General features: G+C 34.1%; 3 protein-coding genes across 7 annotated transcripts; 2 read left to right on the top strand and 1 right to left on the bottom strand.

Moving 5' to 3' along the window:
- Positions 1-1278: 1278 nt before the first annotated feature.
- On the top strand, positions 1279-2589 carry LOC145798231 (uncharacterized). Its single transcript, XM_082885736.1, has one exon. The coding sequence runs from the start codon at positions 1279-1281 to the stop codon at positions 2587-2589; it is 1311 nt and encodes a 436-aa protein (XP_082741862.1).
- Positions 2590-3004: 415 nt separating this feature from the next.
- On the top strand, positions 3005-4948 carry LOC145798230 (uncharacterized). The gene is made up of 4 exons (XM_082885735.1): positions 3005-3416; positions 3547-3792; positions 4006-4629; positions 4752-4948. The coding sequence occupies exons 1-4, from the start codon at positions 3005-3007 to the stop codon at positions 4946-4948; spliced, it is 1479 nt and encodes a 492-aa protein (XP_082741861.1).
- A 732-nt stretch (positions 4949-5680) lies between these two features.
- LPXB (lipid-A-disaccharide synthase B) lies at positions 5681-14252 on the bottom strand. Of its 5 annotated transcripts, XM_082883988.1 has the most exons (11): positions 10547-10641; positions 10026-10119; positions 9045-9291; positions 8731-8764; positions 8477-8576; positions 8189-8294; positions 7870-8093; positions 7623-7701; positions 6857-7095; positions 6540-6766; positions 5681-5991 (listed from the first exon to the last, which is right to left on the bottom strand). In XM_082883988.1, coding segments are annotated over exons 4-11 (1164 nt in total). In that variant the 5' UTR covers positions 8733-8764; positions 9045-9291; positions 10026-10119; positions 10547-10641; the 3' UTR covers positions 5681-5804. The 5 variants fall into 5 exon arrangements, with proteins under 5 accessions (XP_082740114.1, XP_082740110.1, XP_082740112.1 ...); XM_082883984.1 differs by lacking the exons at positions 8731-8764; positions 10026-10119 and adding an exon at positions 14234-14252 and having other exon boundaries at positions 10547-10637; XM_082883986.1 differs by lacking the exon at positions 8731-8764.
- Between the last annotated feature and the right edge of the window lie 13343 nt (positions 14253-27595).

Here is a 27595-nt window from a genome sequence, read left to right as displayed (position 1 = left end):
GACAAAATGGGGAAATCATTGGGCGAAGAATTGGAAACCTTCTTGGGGTTGAAGCCCTGCATGATGGTCTCCTGTTAGAGAGGAGCTTCCTGCGCATCAGAGTCGAAGTAGATGTGACTAAGCCATTGCCGCTGGGGTTTATTTTACAGTAGAAAGGGTCACAAGCAAAGGATACATGGGTCTCCTACAAATATGAAAAACTATCAGATTTTTGTTATGACTGTGGTCGGTTAGGCCACGACAAGTCTTCATGCAACTTTGTCTCCTGCGAGGAAGGTGAGAAATCTGGGTATGCACCAGAACTGCGAACAAATAGAGCCCTTAGGCTGGATATACCGATTAAGGAGGTTCGCTATTGGGTAGACAAGGCGGAAGAACGGGTGCGAAATCTGGTCCTCAATCGGCTAGAGACGGAGAGGCGAGTAGCTGCATGTATGCTGGCCCACAAGGACACCACGCGTACGGCAGACACCCTTGTGGCTGACCATGAGAATCAGGAAAAGTCTCTGCGGCAAGATGAGGTGTCAGCTGACGGAAGACATCTTGGCTCGAGTGAAGTGTCTGTCCCAACTATTGAGGTTGCGGAGGTGGTCACATGCACCCCTCACCTGGGGGCAACAGACAGCAATTTGAAGGGTACAGAAGCTGTTATGGAAGCTACTCTAGGTCAGGATGCTCCACTTCTAGCCCGATCGTCAGATGGGCTTGGACCCAGGTATTTTGTCACCGAGCCTATAGATAACAGTATTATCAGTAGGCCATCTTATAGTTGTGGAGTGGCATTGGGCCAATCCTTGATATTGGGATTGAGGAAATTAGCCCATCCTCTAGCCCTACCAAACTTTCTTTTCTGGATCAAACTCTTGTCAAGAATATGGCTAATAGTTTTCAAGACCTGACCATCAAAAGAAAGGCCCATGTTTATATATGTGATGAGAAACCACTCAAGCGGCTCAAACCAACACCAGATAGCACTAACCGTGAGCAGCGTGCAGTGAGTCCATCCAAGACTGGAAAAGACAATCGGGAAGATAGGGAAAGGAAATACTCCAAGCGAAGAACCTCTGGACGTAGTTCACAACAAGGTGTGGGAGCTGGTTCTGTGGCCAGTTTGGAAGGAAAGGCTAGTGATGGAACTCTGGTACAGATTCCTATCTCTTGGAGCCAGGAAGGTGGAGTTTTTTGGTCTCAAGTTCCTAGCAGTTTACCGACCGAAAATTCAGATGATATGGTTAGGGCTTTGGTGGCTGACCCTCAACAGCCACGAGCTCCATGTTGATGCTCAGCTGGAACTGTCAGGGGTTGGGGCGACCTCTTACAGCCCAGATCCTCCGAGGGTTGTTTTCAACCCATCGTCCCTCTGTGGTGTTTCTGATTGAAACAAAGAATAAAATTGCCAAGCTAGAGAGGATTCGTAAAAGGCTTAATTTCTCGAATAGCAATTATGTTAACCCTATTGGAGCTTCTGGTGGACTCGCTCTGTGGTGGGTGGATGAGGTAAACCTGGATGTTCTATTTAAATCAAAGCATATCATGAGGTGTATTGTTGATCATGTCCATCCCGATCAGTCGTGGGTGATCTCTTTCATATATGCTCCTCCTAATAGATCGAAACGCCGAGAATTTTGGAAACTCTTGATCGACCAAGCCAAGAACAGTAATTACCCTTGGATTTGTGTGGGAGATTTTAATCAAATAGGCTCTATGTGGGAAAAACTGGGGGGCGCGGAATGTAGTAGATCTCAAATTGATGGTTTTCAAGCTGTGATCTTTGAGTGCGAGTTGATGGATCTTGGTTTTAAAGGTTGTGCCTATACCTGGACAAATCATCAAGGTGGCGAAGCTAATATTCGGGAAAGGTTGGACAAGGCCTTTGCCTCAGTGGCTTGGCGTGTTAGATTTTCTCATGCCCAAGTCTTCCATGAGAGCATTATTGGTTCTGATCATTGTCCACTTGTTGTTAAATGTTGTGTCCCGCCAAAAAAAGTTCCTCGTTTGTTCAAATTTGAATCTATGTGGGCATCTAGTTCACAGTGCGGGGAAGTCATCAAGAGGGCGTGGACCTCTCCAACTCCAGGAGCCCCGATGATTCAGTTAGTCCATCACTTGAACTCATGTAGCAATGAGTTATTATCCTGGAGATGCAGCGAATTTGGTAGTAACAAGAAGCACATTGCAGATTGCAAGCGCAAATTGGCTCATCTCCAACGTCTTGCTCCCACTCCTCAGAACTGTCAGGCTCAACATGACCTCCAATTCCTCTTGGAGGAATATTTGCTACGAGAAGAAATGTATATACACCAGCGGTCACGGGTCAATTGGTTGTCATACGGAGATCGGAACACGACTTTCTTTCATGTCACACTCCACCAACGAAGACAGAGAAACCAGTTGATTCGCCTCAAAGATGCTAATGGGGAGTGGTTGGAATCGGATGAGCACATTAATGCACATATACACGAATACTTTAATACCTTGTTTTCCACTACTGAGAATCGGGATCTGACAGAAGCTCTAAGTGTGGTGGACTTCGTGATCACTGCAGAAATGAACTCCCAGTTAACCATATATAGAAGCGGTGGACAGTGAAATCAAATCTGCGGTGTACCAATTAGGGTCGCTTAAAGCTCTTGGACCAGATGGGTACCCCGGTTTATTTTATCACCAATATTGGGATATGATTGGGGCGGATGTGTGTAAGGCAGTCCGGAGTTTCTTTGCGACTGGAGTTTTATTGCCGGAGGTAAACCATACTAACTTGGTCCTCATCCCGAAGGTTCCCGCACCTGAGATGCTTTCGCAGTTTAGACCTATTAGTTTATGCAATTTCACCCTCAAAATCATCACCAAAATTCTGGCCACTCGCTTGAAAAAAGTTTTGGGGGCGATTATATCTCCAAACCAATCGGCTTTTGTTCCCGGGAGAATGATCCATGACAACATTTTGGTGGCCCATAAAGCCTTTCATTATCTTAAGTTACGCAAAAGGGATACTCATGCGGACATGGCCGCCAAGCTTGATTTCAACAAAGCCTACGATCGGGTCCAATGGGATTTCCTAGAAGCGGTTTTGCAACGGATGGGCTTTCATGAGATTTGGATTAACTGGGTTATGCAATGTGTCTCAACGGTTTCCTTTGCAGTGGTCGTAAATGGAGCTGTGCGAACAACTTTTACTCCCACTCGGGGCATACGGCAAGGAGATCATCTCCCTCCTTACCTTTTCCTCCTGGTGGCAGAAGTTTTATCTAAGCTCCTCCACAAGAGCGTGGAGAACAAAATTTTCTCAGGCATCAAGCTCAGCAGAGGATGTCCAGTGCTCTCTCATCTATTATTTGCCGATGATGTTCTCCTGTTTCACAAAGCAGATGCGGGTCACTATGATGAAATCCTCAGAGTTTTAGGGGTTTATGGGCGTGCGTGGTTCTAGATACTTGGGTTTGCCAACTCAGTGGGGGAGGTCCAAACGCGAGACCTATAATTTTATTGTTGAGAAAGTGCGTGACAAACTTCAAGGTTGGAAACATAAATTGCTATCTCATGCAGGACGGGAAATTCTTCTCAAATCAATTGCCCAAGCTATTCCATCCTATGCAATGGCCTGTTTTCTTTTTCCAAAGAACTTATGTGATAAATTAAATGCACTATTGAGCAACTTCTGGTGGAAGGGAGATCCGGCGAGCAAAGGAATTCATTGGGCCTCGTGGGAGAAGCTGACTATGTCCAAACTACATGGTGGCATGGGATTTTGGGATTTCCGATCTTTTAACAAAGCCTTACTAGCCCGTCAAGGTTGGCGGCTATGCAAAAATCCTCAATCCTTTTGTGCTCAAATTCTTAAAGGCAGGTACTACCCCAACTCAAATTTTTGGAGTGCTAGGAAAGGACCTCGGGCATCATAGGCTTGGACCAGCATTTTGGAGGGTCGTGAGGTGTTCAACCGAGGAACTCGGTGGCAGGTCTATAGCGGGAAATCCATAAATTTCTGGGAAAACAAATGGGTAGATACGTCTAAAGATTTCAAGGTTCACTCTCGGAGACCCACAGATTGCCATTTAGTCACTATTAGCGATGTTATTAATCCTAATTCCAAATGTTGGAGGAAAGCTGTGCTGCACCGTATGGTCTCTCCGGAGGAGTTTAATCAGATTTGTTCGATCCCCATTGCGGTTGAAGATCAAGAGGATCGTTTAATCTGGCATTCCGACCCTAAAGAAAACTACTCAGTTAAGTCTGGCTACCATGTGGAGGCTACACATCATCTGCGTCAAAGTGAGGACAGACCATCCTCCTCCTTTCAAATTCCAACTCTAGTTTGGAAATTCCTGTGGACTCTCCCACTCCCTCCTAAGCTTAAACACTTCTGGTGGCAGGAATGTAACAATTTTTTGGCATCTAAATCAACCCTTCATCAGCGTCGACATGCCAAAGATGACATCTGTCTCCTCTGCTGTAAGGGGTCTGAAACAGTGGAGCATATGCTTTGTGGGTGTGACTGGACAAGGGCTGTGTGGTTTGGAAGCTCTTTACACATCTCTCGCAAATCTAGCCCAATTGCATCAACCCAACAGTGGACCTGTGATCTGTTTCACAAGATCCAGGACAAGAATGTTAGAAGGGAAATTTTCTGTAGGATGATTTGGCTAGCTTGGCACATTTGGAAAAGTCGGAATGCCATGGTTTTCACCCATCAGCCCCCCGACCCCGCTCGGTTATTTTTAAAGCTGATAAAGATTTTAGTGAGTTTGCAGTTGTGTTGTCCTCTACCCAACCTACTCCCACTCCACGGAATTCTTTGAGATCTATGGTGACGGTGTGGATTCCCCCTCAGTATGGCAGATTGAAAGCTAATTGCAATGTGGCTATGAAGCCTGGAGCTGCTAATGCATCCATAGCTGTGGTTTTTCGGGATAGCAGTGGCCTGCTGGTGGACGGATGCTCGTTTTGAGGAAGTTAAGTCAGTAATGCAGGGTGAAGCTCTGGTGATTCGATGGGCATGCCTCATGGCAAGGTCTCTCAATCTTTCACAGGTGGAAATTGCTGGAGATAACCAATCTGTGATATCTGTGTGTCTCTCCGAGGTGGTCCCCCCGTAGGAATGTGCTCCCATCATTGAAGATACCCGAAGCTTGGCAATTCAATGTAGTTTTTCTTTTTTTTGGACTCCCCGTGAGGCTAACAGAGCTGCCAATTGGGTAGCGAGGGCCATTCTTAGCAGTGTTCTTCCACCCAGTTGGGTTTGTAATCCCCCTGTTGGTTTGTGTAAGGCTTTGGCCTTGTAATTTTAATGCAAATCAGTTTCCCCATCAAAAAAAAAAAAAAAAAAGATCTTGTTAATAGATCTTACAAAATGAACCTTTTAAATCATAGAAGTAGGCCTTGAGTTGACCCTAATGACAAGCAATACTACAAGATAAACATTTTGAATCATAGAAGTAGGCCCAGAGGAACCATACTGAGAAGCACAACTTTAAGCTAGGCAAAGGGCAAGCAACTACTTTTCCTTGAGCAAACTGCAATTCAAAGGTACACGATTGGCACAAAATTAGTTTCTCAATCATCCTTGATTCTCTGGCTAATTCACCTAAGACTGACTGTTTCAAGTTGTAGCCTTTCTGCAATTTCTGGATTTAAATTTGTAGAGAAAGCAAAAGAAGGGAAGAAAAAAAAGACAATTAACTTCTTCAATTCACTTTTCCCTCCTCTTCTCCATTCACATAGAACGTAATTATCATCAAAATATAATTGGGTATCACAAGGACATTAGAATTTAAATATAGCTTACATTTTTTAAAAAATCGTCATTATCTCTTTACAGAGTATAGTACAGTAAATGCTGCAATCATACTTGGGGTGTAATCAGGCAACATGGGTTTGAATTCCTGCAGTGTTGAATTGCCAATGGTCCTTTCTGAAGGTCGTAGTAATTCAATGACCTTTTCAGCAGCAAAGACCTGTTCTGCTCGCAGGGCGTCACTCTGTATCAATTCCCTGCAATATCAGTAACAATTGAGTTACTCAAAAGAAGAATGAAAGTGAATCGCATTACATGAGTATTTGCATGTTTCTTGTTTTTCAAAAACAGGAAGAGGTTCTTGTTCTTTTGCCAATATAGCCCGAGATGGGAATGGGCTTCCTATTTACTGTTCATCCACTATTTTAACTTGTTTTGGTAACAAGCGAAAAAACATATGCTTGTTTTCTTTTTCTTTTTTTTTGGGTGTGTGTTTTTTTGTTTTGGAGCAATACTTCAAAAACAGCTTCAAAAAATTAAAACAAAACCAGTAATTTCAATTTTTTTGAAACAAAAGCACAAAAAAGATGCACATGCACAATGGTTTAACATTTGGGATATAATATGCATATCTACCATCTTTGATTATTGGATTACATTATATGTAGTTATTGGTAATAAAAATAATAATCATATTTCAATCTCACATGTTTTTGTGTTCAAAGCGTTGCACTTTTGTAGTTACTCAAATTCAAAACTAAATAAAGAAAATAATCCACGTGTAAGTATTGCCAGAAGATCTTACATGAGCAATGATGCCAGTTTTGTAGGAGTGCATGCTTGAAAGAGTGCTTCAGGAATTATGGATGAATCCAAAAGAATATTGGGGAGGGAAATGTATGGTACTTTTGCTTTGTAACATATCAACCATTCAGTTAGGAAATGGGCTCGATAGGCAACAATACATGGCAGCTGTGCAAGTTGCAACTCCACAGCTGCTGTCCCGGAAGTACACAACGCAACCCTGCTCGCCTGTATCAGATTTAATTCAGAATAATAATTGTCAAAGTCTAATCTGTCAATGGCATTGGACATTGGAGAAAGGAGATTGTGAGGTCTTACACCATATGCATCATATTTCATCTGTGGTGATCCTCCTGGAATCAGAATGACAGGTACAGGCCACTTATGAATAACTCTGCTGATATAGTCTTCCACATGCTTATTAGGTGCCACATGGATCACAGTAACCAACTCTGAGAAGTAATTTTTTAATAGCTTCATAGTGTTCGAGAAGATCGGAAGCATGCGGGTTACCTCTTGTAATCTGCTTCCAGGAAGCAAAGTAATGATTGTGGCTCCTTTCAGAGGTAATATCCATGAATCAAGAAGGTGAAATTAGGATTAGATAGAAAATTAAGTGAATATTACTGAATTTTTAAACCATGAGACATTCCATAAAATAAGAAAAATAAAAAAATTCTAGCCAGTTGAAAATGGAGAGACTACATGAAAGGAAAAAATTCCACAGTTGGAGGCCATGTAATTTGCATATACATATATATATACACGGACACCGTTAAGGAGGGAAAAAATCCTCAGTGGGTAAAATGGAGGCCAAGTAAATTGCAAAATACCACTCAGACACTGTTAAGGTGAATGTACATTGTGGATTGAGAATATACTTTTATGGCTACTAAAATTCTGAAGTTCATATCCAATAAGTTCTTTTGCACAACCTTGCTACAAGAAATACCAATACAACAAGTAGTGAAGAATCTCCAATTGTAACGTTGCCCACCCTTCAGAAAAAAAGAAAAAAAAAAAACAGAAAGTTGTTCTTTTGCAAGCAAGAGCTGTGATAACTATATTATTAGAATTACATTACCTGAAGGTATTCCAAATTGACTTTGAAATTCTTCACTGTGTCTTTGCACCTTCCATCCATTTTCTATGTTACCCTTTCCCTGAATATGAAATCCCTCAGAATGTAAGTAATTAAATTACTACACAGGTGAATGGAAATGATAGGACATTAAAATCCAAACTTTATAGATAACATGATTATTTTTCTTAACAAAGAAATTGAATGGATAGAACAAAAATAATCTTATCATTGGAACATGTAGTTGTACCAAATTTAACTTGAAAACATCTTCAAGTATGGGGTGGCCCACAAAGGTTGCAGCCAATCCATTCAATCTGCAAACTTCTCCCTCAAATGGAAGTATACATAAGATATGGTCCACAAACTCAGAGAGTCCTTTGAGCCTTGCTTCACCCCCTTTCCATGCCCAAAATGATGGTGCTACATAGTGGAAGTATGAAGGGCTAACCAATCCTTGCTGACCATATTTTGCTGCAAAAAGTGTATCCCCATTTTCCTACACCATGCTTTTGTTTACACAAGCAAAATGCTAGCATTAAACTCAGAAGGCAGTGTTTTGAAATTACCGCGTAGCTGCTTTAGGAGACGGAACGAGAACCCCTTGGAGTCCACAGTTACAACAACGTGAGGCTGGAACAGAAGTGCAGCCTCTGTTGTTTCCTTCAACTTAACCTTTCATTCCAAAGTTCAATGCAAGAGTCAGGTCAAAATCAGACGTGCATTGGTGCTTCCTATTTAACCAAACTATGAGTTCTTAACTACAACACAAAAACCTGGAAGGAAGAATATCACATTAATTTGTATGTGCAGAAGTGAATATAAATTATATAATATTACTCTTGCTCAGTACTCACTCTGAACTTATTCAGATGTGGCAATAACTCCCAGATCCCCATTACTGCAATGTCCTCCATAGGGAACAGAGATTTCAATCCTTGCTTGGACATCATGGACCTGAACAAAGGCAGCAAAATAATATTACAGATAGAAAATCCACAATTAATCCAAAAAATTAAATATCTTTGAAAAAGGAAAAAAGAAAAAGAAGTATCTCATGTTATAGTTCAATGCTTAGAGAGAACAAAAATGTTACATAACAAGTACTCACATTCTTGTAAATATTAGTGTCACATATTTGGTTGCTGAGAAAACAGAGACCCAAAAAAAAAAATTAATTAAAATTTAAGATCTCGACCACTTACTTAGCCAATCATTCAATAGAGAGACAGAGACAGAGATAGAGTTAGAAACTGGCAATTAGAATACCAAAATAATGGGAAAACAAACAAAACATCCATCCAGTAAGCAGTTCATAACAACAGTTGACAAAACAGGCACACCGGCAAAATAATTGTTAAACATAAATATATTATGATCTTATTTAATCTCACATGATAGCCAGAAAAGAGAGATAGAGCTAACCCGCCAACACCAGCAAAATGGACGGGAAAAGGAGAGAGCTTTTTCAAAGAAACCATGAGACGAGAACCAATAGTGTCCCCAGAAACCTCTCCTGCAACTATAAAGACCTTGAGTTCCCCATCTTTTGCAGCCATATCTATAGCAGCTATACTTGAAACTGAGACAAATCTTCTTGCTAACCACAAGAAACCCCCATTATCTCCACTCTTCAAACTCCGGAGTGTTCTAAACAACATCCCCAAAAATCCTGAGCATATGAGCACATGACAAACTTGGTCCATCAAGAGTTGCAAATGTAATTAACATCGGAAATAAATGACTCATGGTAAATCTACATGCTGTTCTATCATGCTATGTATATCAGTTATGTATTGACAGGCACATTTACACATTAGTATTACCCATATGTATAATCACTATGAAACAAGGTATTGCCCGATGCTTGAGATGAGTTCTCTAGGACTTAAAATTTACTTTTGTTTGCATACCCAGCTACAGTCAACAATGTATCATTACACATTGTGACTTGGGCATTGTAGGTTCAAACCACAAAAACAGTCTCTCTACGTGCGGGGTAAGCCTGCGTACCTCTGACCCTCACTAGACCATGCAGTGGAAGGCAATGACGAAGCCATTATAGGACCAGGAAAGGCCCCTCCTCAACTTTTAAAAATTACCTTTTAGTCTAAAGTTTTGAAAATGCTTTCAATTTTTCCGCTCTAAAATTATTCATGTTCCTTAAATTTTTCTTATTATTTTTCTGACAAACTCGACATACCATCCATTAGAATAGAAACATAGATTAGTTCCTCATTTCTTCAAAGAAATCATTTCCTTTTTGTTATGTGTATTTTATTGGTATTTTTCATTTCATATTGGTTGAGAGTTCTCTAGATTTAATTATTAAGATAATTTTATCGTAGTGGTATGTATGATATTGGAATATTTATGAAATATTGATAACTGATTTTTTTCACAAACCTAAATCTTATATCCCAAACCTGGTTCTGCCTCTGCCTCTGGTAGCAGGAGCCTCGTGTACTGGGACTGCCCGTACACATCAAGTTATCCAATGCTGTTGCAGATAATCCAAACCAAGGAGAAAACAATGACTAAAACCATCCCAACTAATAGAACTTTCTAATTCAGCAGCCATTTAAACCTAATTCACTAAGCAATCAAGTTCAATGTCTCAAAGATAGTGCTTGGTTCAATTCAATGATGAAAAATACATTGCAAATAGAATCATCATAAACATCCCATTCCATTCCATTAGCAAGAGGGTTTATATAAATTAAATTGTCTATGCAAACCCATTCAATCACCAAAGTCCAAATTAAATCAAACAATGAAGTGGGTGTTCCAAGTGAAACCCATTAATGTTTGAGTCAAGAGTGAATCACAGTATGGTTTAAGATTAAAGGAAGAACCAACAAAAAAAAAAAAAAAAGGAAAGAAACCGAGAAGTGTAAAAGAAGAAGAGGGGAAGAGTAAGAGCTTACAGTCAAAGACGAGGGGCATAGAGAGCAATAGATTATAGGTGGAGATCTTGAACACGACGAAAGCCTTCACCTTGCTGGATATGTTTGTGTTTGATTTTAGGGCAAGGAACCTTCCTTTCAATTTATTTTGTTTTATTCTAAAAGTCGGTTTGGATCGGCTGATTTTTATTTTTTTTAAAATTCATTTGGCAACATGTTTTTTTAGATTTTTTTTTTTTGAATTTTTTTGATTAAATTATGATATAAAAAATTATTATATTTGGAATGAATTTTTAATTTTTTACGAAAAAAAATGTGTAAAAAATAAAGAGAAAATGAAATATTTAGAGTGTGTTTGATTTGTGTTTGTAGAGTAATTTTTTGAGATAAAAAGTACGAAAACTTGTTTGGTTTGCATTTTTTTAGAAATGGTATTGAAAAATTGTTTTGAGGAAAGAGTTTTAAAAAAAAGTGATTGATTTGATGTGTATGAGAGAGAGAGTGATTTTGGAAAGTTGGTAACCAAACAAAATTTTGAATTTTTTTTGAAAAAACTTGTTTAGTTTGATTACTCTTGAAAATTTATTTGTAAAGAATTTTTCCCAAAATTTTTTCTGGAAAACAAACCAAACAAAGCCTTAATTTTTTAGTATAGGTTTTGACTTTTTGGTTGTTTGGGACTATTTTAGTACTAAAGGGATGTTTGAGGTGTCCTAAATAAGTACGTTTTTTGTCTTTTTGAACTAAAAAATTGAGGTTGAAAATATGGATGTTTGGGTTAACTTTTTGACTTTTTATAGAAAAATGTGTAATAAAAAATTGTAAAAATTGATTTGTAGGGAAAAATTCGAATTGGGAGTTGTGCAGCCGTAATTGTTGACTTTTGGTGAATAGTGTTAACTTTTTAACTTTTTGAGTACCTTTTTGACTTTTTTACAAGTTCCCAAACTTGGCCTAACTTTTTGACTAAAATATGAGGTAAAAAAAAATGAGTAATGTTGGGGATACAAAAAATTTTATCAAATAAATAACCAAATATCTATGGGGTCCGCAATTTTGTCGATCCTACATCATGTGAAACATTTAGTAGTTGTTTGGCATGTGCTAAAATAGCACATGTTATTTTAACATATCATCTTATTTGAGTCACATCCTTTTTTATTTGAGTCGCATCACCTCTTTACAACGTCACTTCAAACTCAACCCATATTTCACATTTTTTCAAAAAAAATCAAAAAATATACTAATTTAACACTTCCCAAACAACTCCTTAGTCATTTATTTGGAATAAAGTTTAGATCTTATAGCATTTTTCAAAAAAAAAAAAATTGTATGTTTGGAATGAATTTTTGATTTTTTACAAAAAGATATGCAAAAAATAAAGAGAAAAATGAATTTTTGACTTTTTAGTATAGGTTATAGGCTTTTTGATTTTTTTAATAACTTTTTGACTTTTAAGCTAAAATTACTACTTCCCAAACAAGGCCACTTTTTGGATTCTTTTAGCATGAAGATTTGGGTTGGATTGGGATTATTTTAGTTACAAAAAAGACAAAATAAGTTTTTTAGTTTAATAAGACAAAATATCATAGTCAAACTATAATCATTTCATTTTTTCTCTCATAAAAATCAAAAAAGTAAAAAAATTCATCCCAAAAGAGACTTTTTAGTCCAAGTTTGGCATCCTCAAAAAAAATCTAAAAAGTCAAAAAGTCACTATCCTATTTAAGTCACATCATCTTATTTAAGTCACATCACCTATCTAACACATCACTTCAAACCCAATCAAAATCTAACCCATATTTCATAAAAAGTCAAAAAGTGCACTTATTTAGTCTTCCTAAACTTAGTTAAAAGCTAAAAAGTCAAAAAGTCAATCTATATCCCAAAAGAAGGCTTTGATACTTAAGCTAAAAAAGGGATGTTGCAAAAAATAAATAATTTTCATAATTGATTTTTTTTTTTAGCATTCACATGGCTTTTTTTAATTAATAAAAATAAATAAAAATACAAATTGGATGAAATGAAAAGAAATTACGAAAGAGATGCCGCTTCTCTGCCTTCCATAATAATATTTTGGACTGTGAGATCATCACAAGTCTTATTTTGATAATTTGAATCTTTCATTTTTTAAATGATACTGTATATATATGAAAAAAAATCAGATCGATTTGATCACCGTAAACACGTTAATTTATGACATTTATGTCTCGTTTGGGGAGTAACTATTTTAACAAAAAATTTAAAAAATCACTATAAGTTATCATATCACTATTTCTATTTTTCTACACATTTTTTCATAAAAAGTTAAAAAGTCAAAAAGTTACTAAAATAACTTATTCTAAAACGAGACCCTTTTAAAAAAAAATAAACGATAAATATTATTTAAAAGTTATACCATTCATATTTTGAAAGATAAATGTAATAAAATAACGTGTTTATATAGTTACTAAATCAATCTAATTCTTTTAATAAATAATCTATCAATTATAATTTTTAAAAATAAATAATTCAAATTATCAAAGTTGAGAGCTCTATAAGTCTAAACAGTACCGTTTAGTCAACTAGGACTTTAGAAGAAATTGTGTTACTTGAAAACTATTTTTTGAATTTTATTTTTTTACTTTTTTGTGAGGAAGGAAAGTGGGTTAAAAGTTGAAAACTGGCTTTTAACCCACTTCCCAAAATAGACCGTTACTTGTGAATTGTTTTCCATTTATTACCAGAATCGTAATATTTTATTTTCAATGAATTCTTAAATATGAAGACTTCAGAATAAATATTACTTTTAATGGACTTATCTATGAAGAGTTTGTAAATATTTTATGGTGTTATACACATAATAGCTTTCATAAACTATCATGATTTTCACAAATTATAATATAATACGAAAAATAAGTAACATATCCGGATTAGTTATGCGAAACCTTCGAGTGATCCATAATTGATTGAACGTAAACCTAATATCAATGTTAGTGGGAAAATATTTCTCTTTCTTGACCCTCTTTACAATACATCGAATTCAGAATCATTTGATGGATAGTTTGAAGGTCCTTTTAATAGGTAGACAGACAACCAGCTTTCTGATTCAAGAATGATTTCACTTTCCCATCAAAGTAGGATATTTGGAAAACATTTTACTTTATTTACCAATTAATTGTAGCAAAAAATATAAAATCATAATCCTGTCAAATCTCTAATTTATATTACTATATCACGTGCGTCAACATAATAACTAAATAATTAATTTAGTCATAGATTCTCCCATTTTGCTCATATGATAACTTACGTTAAGATTTAATAAGGTTAACATTAGGCGCATAATAAACCATATTCAATATTACATTTGATTTGGTCATCATCATAATACTATTGCAAATAGAATCATCCCATTCCATTCCATTAGCAAGAGGGTTTATATAAATTAAATTGTCTATGCAAACCCATTCAATCACCAAAGTCCAAATTAAATCAAACAATGAAGTGGGTGTTCCAAGTGAAACCCATTAATGTTTGAGTCAACAGTGAATCACAGTATGGTTTAAGATTAAAGGAAGAACAAAAAAAAAAAAACAGAAAAAAAAAAACCCCAAGAAGCGAAAAAGAAGAAGAGGGGAAGAGTAAGAACTTACGGTCAAAGACGAGAGGCATAGAGAGTAATCGATTATAGGTGGAGAGCTTGAACACAACGAAAGCCTTCACCTTGCTGGATATGTTTGTGTTTGATTTAGGGCAAGGAACCTTCCTTTCAATTTATTTTGTTTTATTCTAAAAGTCGGTTTGGATCGGCTGATTTTTATTTTTATTTTTAAACTTCGTTTGGAAACGTATTTTTTTTAATAATTTTTTTGATTCAAATATGATGTAAAAAAATTAGTATGTTTAGTATAATTTTTAAATTTTTTACGAAAAGATGTGTAAAAAATAAAGAAAAAATGAAATATTTGATTTTTTAGTATAAGTTGTTGGCTTTTTGGTCATTTGAGACTATTTCAGTAACTTTTTTTATTAAAATATGAGATAAAAAAATGAGTAATGCAAGGGATACAAAAAATTTTACCAAATAAATGACTAAATATCTCATATGGATGTGGGGTTCATAATTTTATTGACCACACACCCATGAAACATTTAGGCTCCGTTTGGCAAGTTGGGTTAGGGGCTTTTTTGGCTATTTTAGCCACAAAAGACAAAATAGGCTATTTTAGCCACAAAAAACAAAACATCACATCCAACCCATAATCATTACACTATTCTTTCGCAAAAAATGTCAAAAAAGTCAAAAAGCCAAAAAGTCCTTCCCAAACCAAGCTTTTTAGCCCAGGCTAAAATAGTCAAAAAAACCAAAAAAACTAAAAAGCCAACCCACTTCCCAAACCAAGCCTTAGTAGTTGTTTGGCATGTGCTATTTTAGCATATCATCTTATTTGAGTTACAATCATCTTATTTTGGTTACCTCACTTCTTATTTGAGTCACATCAACTCTCTACAACATCACTTCAAACCCAATTTATATTTCATATTTTTTTTTAAAAAGTCAAAAAATATACTAATTTAGCACTTCCCAAACAACCCATTTGGAATAAAATTTAGGGCTTATAGCATTTTTTTAAAAAAAAACTTGTATATTTGAAATGACTTTTTGATTTTTTACGAAAAGATGTGTAAAAAGTAGAGAGAAAATAAATTTTTGACGTTTTGGTATAGATTATAGGTTTTTTGACTTTTAGGGGTTGTTTGGGGTGTCCTAAATAAGTGTGCTTTTTGGTCATGTTTGATTCACAATGCTAATAGTGAGGTATTAATAATCCTATCAAATTAATGTGGTATTAACTATCCCACCCCTAGCCCATTACTAATAATCCTACAAATTTGTTGGATTAATTATCCATTGGATTAATAGTCCTAAACCAAAATGTCAAAACAAACATAGGATGATTGGGCCCACGGATTAATAATCTTAATCCCATGCTTTAATCCTTCCAATCAAACATGCCCTTTGTCTTTTTATGAAATATGGGTTGCGTATGGGTTGGGTTTGAAGTGATGTAATAGAAAAGTGATGTGACTTAAATAAGATGATGTGACTTAAATAGGATAGTGACTTTTTGACTTTATGACTTTTTTTGATTATGCTAAACCAAGCCTTAGACTAAAATTACTACTTTCCAAATGAGGCCACTTTTTGGATTCGTTTGGCATGAAGATTTGGGTTGGATTTGGGCTATTTTAGTTACAAAAAGACAAAATAGACTTTTTAACTCAATAAGACAAAATATCACATTCAAATCATAATCATTTTATTTTTCTTCTCACAAAAATCAAAAAAATCAAAAAGTTCATCACAAAAGAAACTTTTTAGCCCCAGGCTAAAATAGTTAAAAGTCAAAAAATCAAAAAGTTAAAAAGTCAACTCACATCTCAAACAAAGGTTTTAATTTTTAAGTTAAAAAGTGATGTTACAAAAAATAAATAATTTTCATAATTGATTTTTTTTTTAAATAGCATTCACATGGCTTTTTTTAATTAATAAAAATAAATAAGAAAACAAATTGGATGAAATGAAAAGAAATTACGGAAGAGAGGCCGCTTCTCTCCCTTCCATAATATTATTTTGGACGGTGAGATCTATCATAAGGTCAAGTTTGACATACATAAAATAATTCATCTTTTTATTTTTTTATCTTTTTATCTTTTTTTCATCACATTACCTCTCATTTTTCTACACATCTTTTCGTAAAAAGACAAAAAGTACACTTATTTAGGTCATCCCAAACAACCCCTTATTTTGATAATTTAAATTTTTTATTTTTTAAATGATAATGAAAAAAATTAGATCGATTCGATAACTGTAAACACGTTAATTTATGACATTTATACCTCGTTTGGGGAGTAACTATTTTAACAAAAAAATTAAAAAGTTACTATAAGTTATTACATCGCTCTCTTTATTTTTCTACATATTTTTTCGTAAAAAGTCAAAAGTTACTAAAATAACTTGTTCTAAAACGAGGCCCTTTTTAAAAAAAATAAATGATAAATATTATTTAAAAGTTATACCATTTATATTTTGGACGATAAATGTAATAAAATACGTTTTTATATAGTTACTAAATTAATCTAATTCTTTTAATAAATAATCTATAAATTATAATTTTTAAAAATAAATAATTCAAATTAGCAAAGTGGGAGCTCTATAAGTCCAAATAGTACCGTTTAGTCAACTAGGATTTTAGAAGAAATTGTGTTATTTCAGAAGAGTGGTCTCTTGAATCTCTTCAATTATGGAGTGTTTTTTGAGGGATGGTTAAAAGTTATTTTTTGATTTTTTTTTTTTAATTTTTTTGTGAGAAAGAAAAGTAGGTTAAAAGTCTAAAAGTAACTTTTAACCCACTTTTTAAAATAGGCCGTTACTTGTGAATTGTTTTCCATTTACTACCTGAATCGTAATATTTTATTTTCTATGAATTCTTAAATATAAAGAGTTCAGAATAAATATTACCTTTAATGGATTTATCCATGAAAAGTTTGTAAATATTTTATGGTATTATACATAAAATAACTTTCATAATTTAAAATTGTAAACTATCATGATTTTCACAAATAATAATATAATACGAAAAATAAGTAACATATCCGGATCAGTTATGCGAAACCTTCGAGTGATCCATAATTGATTGAACGTAAATCTAATATCAATATTAGTGGGAAAAGATTTCTCTCTCTTGACCCTCTTTAGAATACATTGAATTCAGAATCATTTGATGGGTAGTCTAAATATCTTTTTATAGATAGACAGACGACTAGTTTTCTTATTCAAGAATGATTTCACTTTCCCATCAAAGTAAGATATTTCGAAAACACTTTTCTTTATTTACCAATTAATTGTAGCAAAAAATATGGAATCATAATCCTGTCAAATCTCTAATTCATATTACTATATCATGTGAGTCAACATAATAAATAATTAATTTAGTCCTGCATTCTCCCATTTGGCTCATATGACAACTTGCGTCAAGATTTAACAAGGTTAACATTAGGCACACAATAAACTATATTCAATATTACATTTTATTTGGTCATCATCATAATAATATAATTAAATAGTTCATTAATGTCAGTCATGGCGGTTCTACACCAATAGTGCAATATAATCTCTTCCATATAGTATAACGCTAGCAGCTAGTTCAACATAGCCCTTTTAAGTGAAAATGTGACAACCCTGACCCATGATTGATGCTAATTCATGATTAAGCATGTTAAGTAAATGATTAAGAAGAAATCCTAAATTAATTACATGAGTGTGTTGCCTTAAATGCAATTTTATCTGTTTGATATAGAAAGACCTGTCCCTGTTTTGGTTTCGATTTGCGAATTGGAGGCCCTATCGGCATCCGATTCAAAAATTGCCTTGATTTATATGTTAATTAAGATTTATAGAATTTTATAGTAGGTTTGATTAAAATTTGATTCGGAACGAATAAAATTAGAATAATTAGTGCCAATGTGATTAACATAAGTCAATTTAATTAAGTCACTATAATTAAGCCTATATAAAGCTACTTTAACTCCTTTAATTGGCTTTACACTCTCATTTCCTACTCTTTGATGCTAAAAAACGTGAGAAAGAGAGAGAGTAGGGAGATTTAGTCTTAGGCATGAGAATTGAACTCAATTGAAAAGAATTGCTAGAATAGAAGAAGGGACCTTGGAGATTGATCATCTAGCTTAAGAATTTGGCATCAAGGACCCAATTGAACATCTAAGGTAAGAAGTCAAGTCCCTAGTCTTGAAATTAAGTTGACTCATCTATGAATTCAAGTGAATTGAGCTATGAGATGTAAGAATTAAGCTTAAGAAGTAGGAAGGAAGATTAATCCATGCATGTATGCTCATTTCATTATATTTGGAGCATGTTTGCTTAGAATTCTCTCATGCATGTCCTAGATTGAGCTTAATTGTAGGAAGTCATCATGTTTTCTATCAATTTGCCAAGTTTGATCATGTTTTGAAGCAGTGGAGTTCAAGAAAATTCATGCATGTTTTGTTCTTGAAACATTCATAAAGTTTAAGTTGAATTTGTGTACAATTGGCGTGCTTTTAGGCTTTGATTTTATGAAATGATCTTTAAATCATGACGTGTTATGAGTTTCTAAGTGTTTTCCAGAATTTTGGCCCAAAATGATGAGTTTTGGAGTGTTAAATTCATGTTTTGAACTTTGGGAGTAGATCTGGAAAACCCAAAATTTTGCTTCCACGCTCGAGCGATCACATTTATTTTCACACTTCCGCTCGAGCGACGAAAGGTTGGCTCGAGTGTAAATTGCATGCTCTCAGAAGTTTGCGTGTTTGGAAGCATGCTTGAGCGACAAGACTTGCGCTCGAGCGAGGTCCCGTGCCTCATGCTCGAGCGAGCGTCGATCGAAAATTGCCCGCAACAAGAACTTTTTCACATTTTGCAGACCGCTCGCAGCGAGGGAGTGTGCGCTCGAGCGACCAATCACATGCGGTATGTCCGCTCAAGCGAAGAAAGCTACACTCGAGCGAGACCCCTATTTTCAGCAAGTTTTGACAAACATTTTCAAGTATATTTTTGTATCTTCTTTCCATCCTAGGCATCCTAGGCAATGATTAAGGCATCATAATGAGGTTAATGAAGTAGAACCACACCAAAACAAGTAGAGAGGACTAAGTTATTAACTTCGGGTGTGTAATTTAGTATACGTTCGTTCTGTAACTGTGTAGGTTACGCACCTCAAGGAAATTGAATAGCCTACTTACAGCCTTGTTATCTGTGAGTAACAATGTTGTAAAGCTATGTTCAATTATAATTATTTTTTGAACGATTGACTGTACTGTTTTCTAAAATGATATTGTTTACCGGATGAATGTTTGTCTTATTTTATGAACTGTACTCGTGGCATCCATAGCAACTGACTGTTACTGTTGCTGTTACTGCTATTGTTACTGTTACTGTTACTGCTACTGTTAAAGAGATCTCTGTCAGTTCCTATTCTTGGAACTACTGCTACTGTATTGATGGCCATCAACTGACTGTTTGGTCTATTAAGACCTACTGTACTGTTCTGCTATTGGATGTACCACGTATGACTGCTATGATTTCTAAATGAATGATATGACATGAAATATGAGACATTGATTGAATAACTGATCTACAGATGTAATTGACTGTTTTAAATACTAAAATGACATTCATTCTTAACCCCTTTACACATTCGTTATTCACTAGGCTTTAGCTCACAGTTTATTGTATATATATATATAGGTGGCCAGGCACCAGATCAAAGCTAGAGGTGTTGACTCGAGCTCACGTTTTGTCAACCAGCCGTTGTACCTCATAACGAGGTTCCGAACTTGCACGAGTCAACGCTTTTTTGAGTGACTCAAATTCGCCCTTTTGTCTTTGCTAATGTAAAGAATGTTTAAGACTCCTGTTTATACAGCTTTTGATGATGGGATTATGTCCCTAACTTGCATAATGGCTTACATATCTATTTTTGGTACTAATGGTTGTGAATACGGCTATGTGCATGAAAGTTTATTTTCATCCAGGTCCCCACAGCTCATTGGACATCATCTTATTATTGATTGGCTTCCGCCAGCCCCCTTTATACCGTATTACTGCAAATACTGTTAAGCAGGCCTTGGATAATCACGGATTACTGGCCGGTTACGATGATAAGGTGGGTTTGGGTCATGACAGAAGAGTATAAAGAGATCTAACGATGATGTGCACTTAAAAATTATGTACTTATGTGTTTTATTGACACTTTTTGTTTCTAAAATTCTTCTTTAACGACAAGGTATTTCAATTCTATGTATTTTGCATTATTAGAATACTTGTTATTTTAAGAAAATAAAATAATTGCGATATTATCACAATAAATTCTCAACGATTTGGCAACAAAAATCAACAATCCCAAGTCTTGAGATAAAATTCAGCAATAACAATTCATGAATTGTGGTCTCAAAGCACACCACAAATTCAACTTTCATAGGAGATATTTATTATAGTTCATTTCACATTTTTCATGAAATTCTTCTTTACATAGTAAGAACAAATAATCAAAAGTGAATTTTTTACTATCAATGCATCTTCCAAAGTTTAAATTTAAGTAACCAATCAATTCAAGATTATTAGACCTCATAAATGTGAGCAAGTAATCTTTTATTCCTTATGATTACCTTATCACTTCCTTATTTGAGTATTACACTTCTTACAATAAAGGTATCAAGAATCGTTTTCATTCCAATTCATTTTATAAATTTTTTTTTGCATAAGACTGGATTTATTTCCTTTCAAAACATGGATGACTTTATGTGAATATTCTTTCATTCTGAATCTCTATAGAACTTTTAATATATACCTTTTGAGACAATCTCAACAATTAATGTGATTTATTCAGAAATATTTCAATTTCTATCGCATAGGTTATCTTACTGATATATTTCATTTCAAAGTTCTTAAGGAGAAATTTCTTAACTCGTACAATAAATCACGTACATTATTGACAATCAAAATATCATCAACATACAAAATCATAAGTATAAACTTGCTCTTATTAATCTTTGGATTTGTATACTAATAAAAAAAATATCTTTTTTAAATCCAAAGGAAAAATAGTGTCATAAAACTTAAGATATAATTTGTAAAAAGCTTGTTTAAGTTCATTAATTGATTTCTTAAGTTTGCAAATCACATTTTCATTTTCCTCAATAGAGAAACCTTTGAGTTGATCTACACAAAATTCTTCTTTAAATTATCTTTTAGAAAATTAATTTTCACATACATTTTATGCAACTTAATATCATAATGAGTTACTAATGCCATAATGATTTTAAATCAACTCTTTAAGATACAAGTGAAAAAAGAATATATCATTGTAATCAATGTCTACGTTATGAGTAAAATCTTTGGCCACATATCTAGCACTATATCATTTTATATTGCCTTTAGAACTATAAATATTTTTGTACCCTTAGGAAATTCAATGAAATCCCAAATTTCATTCTGGTCTATTGATTTTGACTCATCATTCATGACATCAATTCATGTGGTAGAATCAATACTTTCTCTATGGCTTGTGACAATAAAACCGAGTCTTTACTTATCCCAATATTATAATAAAATTGTTATAGATATACTGCATAATTATTCGAAATGACAAATCTCTTTATTTTATGATAACTTCTTAATATTATTTCTTGTGGTTCTTCAATAACTTTTCATTGGTGATATTTATATTATGGAGTAATTAATTATTCATTTGTTGTTCCAAGACATTAAGTTGTTTAACAATTATATGAACGACAATTTCCTGCAAATTATGGGTAATGATACTTATACACAAACTTATTAAATAATCACATTTCATGATTTATCACTTCCACTAATTTCACCATTCTTATTAAATTTGATATTATCAGTTTCTGCAATTCTTGTACTATGACCAAGATAGTAAAACTAATACTCTTTGAATTTTCAAAATAATCAACAAAATAACCAATGATTATTCTAAAATTCAATTTCTTTTAATGTAGATCAATAATTTTAATTTTGTAGAGAATCCCAAATATGCAGGTGTCTTAACTTCGATTTCCTTCATGTTCACAGTTCAAAGTGAGTGCTTGGAATAGCCTTATTAAGAACCAGATTCTATATGAAAATAATAAACCACAATATTATGGGTATTTAGAAATTATTTAACATAGTCATATTCATTAAAGTACAATAATGTTTCTCAACTATATCATTCTGCTGATGCATTACGCCTTTCATAAAGTCACTACGCCAAAATTGGGCTTTAGCGGCGGTTTTTTACCGCCGTTAAAGGCTGTAAAACCGCCGTTAAAGCCTTTAACGGCGGTATTAACGACGGTTTTGTTACCGCCGTTTATGCGTGTGTCGGAAAAAGTACAACCGTCGTAAAAAGGTAAATTACCGTCGTTAAAAGTCGACCAAAAACGGCGGTAACATAGGATCAAAAATGGCGGTTTTTTACCGCTGTAAATAGGTTCAAATTTTTCAAAAATAATTCTTTCTTCTTGTACTTCCCAAGTCTTGAACCCTCAACCTCTCATCCATCCACACTAACCACTCTACCATAGCCACTCTTCATGAAATATATTCCCTAAATAAATATTTAAACATTACTTTTACTTTATTGTAGATGGTTTCGCCGGAGCTCGCCGGAGTGTCGCCGAAGCACGCCAGAGTTTCGCCGGCAAAGACCGCCGTCATTAATGGCGGTAATGATTGGGCATTAGCGGCGATTTTGTTACCGCTGTTAGAAGTGGGCATTAACGGCGGTTTTTTTAACGGCGGTAACAAAACCGCCGTTAATGATACCTTTAACGACGGTTTTCGTTACCGCCGTTAATAGTACCTTTAACGATGGTTTTCGTTACCGTCGTTAAAAAAACCGTCGTTAATGCCCTGTTTTGGCGTAGTGAGTTTAGCAAATAGACTTGTGCTTTGCACTATCTTTATGTTTTTCACATTTTTTGTTTAATTGCCTTTCTTCCTTAATAATGTACACATCAATGATGTCCATTTACTCGAGATCTGTTATGTAATAAAATAAAAGTGATAAAATAACTTTATTTACTAAACATGAAGTAGCAAAAGGGCACGTTAATGTTTATTTGGATAATATGAAGAAACCCTGCTTTTCCTTAATGCAACCCACACTCCCACTAAAAGCAATAAAATCTAAATTCAAAAGAATCTCATATTTACTAGTCTTTATAACTTCTTTTTTTTTTTTCTTTCACAAAAATAGTACAATCTTTTATGTCACAAGTTTGAGGAGTTTTCATTTATCAAGCTATATTTAGGACCAACATAATGATGCAAGTTAAATTAAATTTTTGAGAAATCATTAAATTTTAATTTATACAAACCATCATAAATAATACAAAAATTAGCAAAAGAGGTATTTTCAATAAATTAAACTTTTATTCTAAATTTTGAAAATAACCATCAAGGTTAATTAAGTTTAGGCAAATTAATAAATAATTTTTTTTTTTCCAAAAATAGAATGAACATAATTTTTTTTGAACAAAGTCTAAATAATGATCAATGCCCAAAAAATAAACGATAAAACCCAATAATTTCAATTGGAGTTTTAATATAATTGGTTTAAAAATAATTTTACACTGTATTAAAAACAAGAGTGGCCATTTTTCTTTCTTATGAGACTGAAAATCTTGAACAGACTCATTTTCTTTATTTGGCTATTTCCTTATGTCATTTTCTACGCATTCTACTTTTTTTTTGACTCCTTGAATTACAAGATCAACAAATGATATCTCAATTACTTAAGTTTTGTCTCTTCTTAAATAAACATACTAGTCAATTTATTAACTTTCTGCTTATTATTCATAGAATTATAGTTAATATAAATGACCCATACTGAAAAGATAAATAACTCAAAATAAATTGCACAAAAATAAAGTCATTCACAAATATTCTTAAATTCTTTAATTGAGTAGTCAAGTTAGACCATTTAATAACATGCTCATACATCTCATGCATACCATCAAACTTTATGTTGGTAAACTTACCCATAAGTGTCCCAGCAAAAAAACTTATTAACAGTTCAGAAATGTTCTTTCACATTATATAGCATTATCAATTTAAAAAAGTTAAAACTTAATGTTTTCTATACTCACTCGCATAAAAACATAAACTTTATTTGTACGATCCTTTTATACTTTATGAAAAGTCTTTTCTTTCTTTTATATTGCTTGAATCATAATAGCAGTAAAATTTTCAAATAGTAACACTAAGTCAAAATTTAGAATATCAAGATAAAACTGAACTTGATCTATTCATTTTGAGAAAAAAAATTTCCATTTAAAATCGAAACAAACAAGGTATAAAAAATATAGCGGAATAAAACTTTAATCAATAATTCATGCTTACTACATTAATGCTAAGAGTAATCAATAATTGACAATTAGTCAAGATAAACACATGTTTAAACAATAACAAATAGTATCATTGTGATCTACTTTTGGGAAAATCTAATGGCATACTATTTAACAATTATGGTGATTCCGTTTACTAATAGAACTAGTTGATAAAATATTCATAATTTAGTAAGTCTGTTACCCTTGGGTATTCATTTCAATATCAATTATGAATACCCATCAACTATCCTATTTTAATTCAACAATTACTTAGAAGTGGTGTGCACCTGTGGGCCAACCTAATATCTTTATAATTAAAGAATTGTGATTTGCAAAGTCATTTTTTAATACTTGGGAAGGGTATTAAATTTCAATTATTTGATTTGATATCTATGTGTCATCCCGATTAGGTCACTTGGCAACTATCAATCGTATCATAATTTAGATTTCAAATCAAAATAAAAACTTTACATAGACATTATGGAATAAATAATAATTTGTTCACAACTATTCATCATCATAATCATAATGCATATTACTAAATCATAAGAATAATATTAAGACAACAAATATTAACACAATTCATATTCTATGTTACATAAGAATATATATACTTTTTGAGAGGGTAATTTATAAGTAAATTGGGCCGAGCTGTGTAATGGGCCGTTCTGTGGGCCGCAGTAAGAAAGGGCTGAGTAAAAGAGCCTTGTAGTTAGCTCAGTCTAAAGAGAGCCTTGAAGTTAGCTCGGTCATCACGTTCAGAGTAGTAATAGTTAGCTCGGTCATACCATTCTGAGCCGAGATATATTGAGCTTTCCTCAGGGCCTAGCTCTAGATTAGTTCGGCCCAAGCTTGCTATGGTTAGCTCGGTCTCAACAGGTCAATTCGAGGTATAAGCTATGAAGGAAAGAACCAAGCTAGTTAGATCTCGGTCGTTGTTGCCAGTTTAGCATGGCCATGTTAGCTCGGTCGTTTTGTCATACTACCGAGGTAAAACCATCTTACTTGGTTTAAGCAGTAAGGGGGGTGTTGAAGGATAAGCATTATCTTTTAGGAGTGTGATTCCTAAAAGGACTCTACATAGAGGAATAAGAGTCTTACTAGGATCGTGCCACGCGAAACCTATAAAAGCTCATAACATCACCTATGGAGAGGCAACACAACTTTGATTCTAGAATACACAGAGCTTTTGTCTATTTATCTATTTTGCTGACTTAGGCATCGGAGAGGTATCCGGCACACACCCGCCGGCTAGCTCACGTTTGTGTTTTCAGAGAATAAAGCGACGACGTTTGGAGGAGCGCAGACTTGATCAATAGGATTATACGAGAAGAATTATTTCGTGCTCGTACACTTTTGTACCTCATCAAACCACCCACAAAAATCAAAATCGTACATAATTGTGGTAATAACATCATATTGAAATAATTTTAGATGTTGCAATTAGATCCTTAAATAGCAATCTGCTTGATACTATAAAAATCACAATAAAATTTTAATATGTTTTCTCAAACTAAAATTTAATAACACTTTAATGTGTCTCACAAAAAAATAGATAATATAAACTTCAGCAAAACATGAATAATAATGATTCATTATGTAATACGAATATTTGTAGGCATTACTAAATGAAACAATACAATGGTCATTATCCACTAAACATTTCTTCATAATAAAGTTAATTAAATCATTCATAGTATTCAATTATCAAAATATTGATACATTCGGTTTATCATCAAAGAATTAGCACTCATTAAATAAATATTATTTATATAATATGCAATCCAATCTAAAGTAGAAACATAAGAGTTGCATATTAAATTTCATATCATGTTTAGCAAATTGAAAATTTTGGATCGAGGCAATCATAATTGTAATCAAAATTAATATTTATCGAAAAATCATAATGTTATGAAATATGAGCTCTAATACCACATGTAAATACTTTTATGGTGTTATGTGTATAACAACCTTCATAATCTAAAATTGTGAACTATCATGATTTTCACAAATAATAACATAATGCGAAAAATAAGTAACATACTCGGATCAGTTATGTGAAACCTTCGAGTGATCCATAATTGATTAAATGTAAATCTAATAGGGAAATTTGGCTATAAACCCCCTTACCTTCCTTTCATTGTTAAAAGGACTAAGAAAAAAAATTATACTTTCTAAACCACCTCATAATTATAAAGTCTTGCATAAAGGACAAAATTTATTATTTAAATATTTTATCAGACTATTGTACCCTTAACTAAATCTTCCCACCTTCTTCCCCCACTCTCTCCCCACCTTCTCCATCCCTCTCGTCCCCCTCTAAACACAACTTCTCTTCATAGCCATGTCAGAGGCCACCTCAGCCGCTAGAACACCGTTCGCCAATGTATTTCGGCCACCAACCGCCATGATTCCCGGTGCCACCCCCTCCCCTGTATCCAATGTTAGTCAAGCCTTCTATTTCTCTTCTGGAAACACTAGAATAGAAACCAGAGGCTTCATGCACCTCTACCATACTCCATTCACTTGTTTACTGGACTGAAATTCTAACAAAGGTTCTCTCTCTTCCTTCAGTCCTCAGTTCAATTTGTGATATGAGAGGAGCCCTAATTTGAGTTTGTGATCTATGCTTAAGAGGTTTGGGTAAGGTTGATTCAACTTAGATCTGGATTTGACTAATAACATCTCAGATCTGGTTTGTGGCATTTCGAATTTGGTGTGATTTCTCCATTACGAATTCGATTTTGAGTTTTGATTTGGAGTCGACCTTGTAGCTCAAAATTTTGCCTAAGATCTGGATTGATGACTTGACCCTCACCTTTGGTTCAATGTTGCTATTTGATCTTCGACAGAGATCTGAAGTTATGCTTCGATTTTGGAAATTGACATCTGCTTTTGATATTCTGATTTGCAACTGAGATTTTGTAACGCCCTCAAAATACAACATAATTAAATCATACATGAGATCAATAATCAGAAAAGAAACATTGTATTTTCATTCATCAGAGTGTTCTTTACATAAGATATTATATGTTAACGACAAAATAGTTGCCCCACAGGCTTACAACTTTCCAAGTCAACACTTGGTTACAACAAAAGAGGGTCAAAAGCCCTTTACAATTAAAGCTCTCGGCT

This window comes from Camellia sinensis, chromosome 8 (genome assembly GCF_055761805.1).
Source record: "Camellia sinensis isolate YWXY chromosome 8, ASM5576180v1, whole genome shotgun sequence".
In the NCBI taxonomy this organism is placed as follows: domain Eukaryota; kingdom Viridiplantae; phylum Streptophyta; class Magnoliopsida; order Ericales; family Theaceae; genus Camellia; species Camellia sinensis.
The sequence above is the reverse complement of the archived record's forward strand: the minus strand, read 5'-3'. Positions and strand labels throughout refer to the sequence as shown.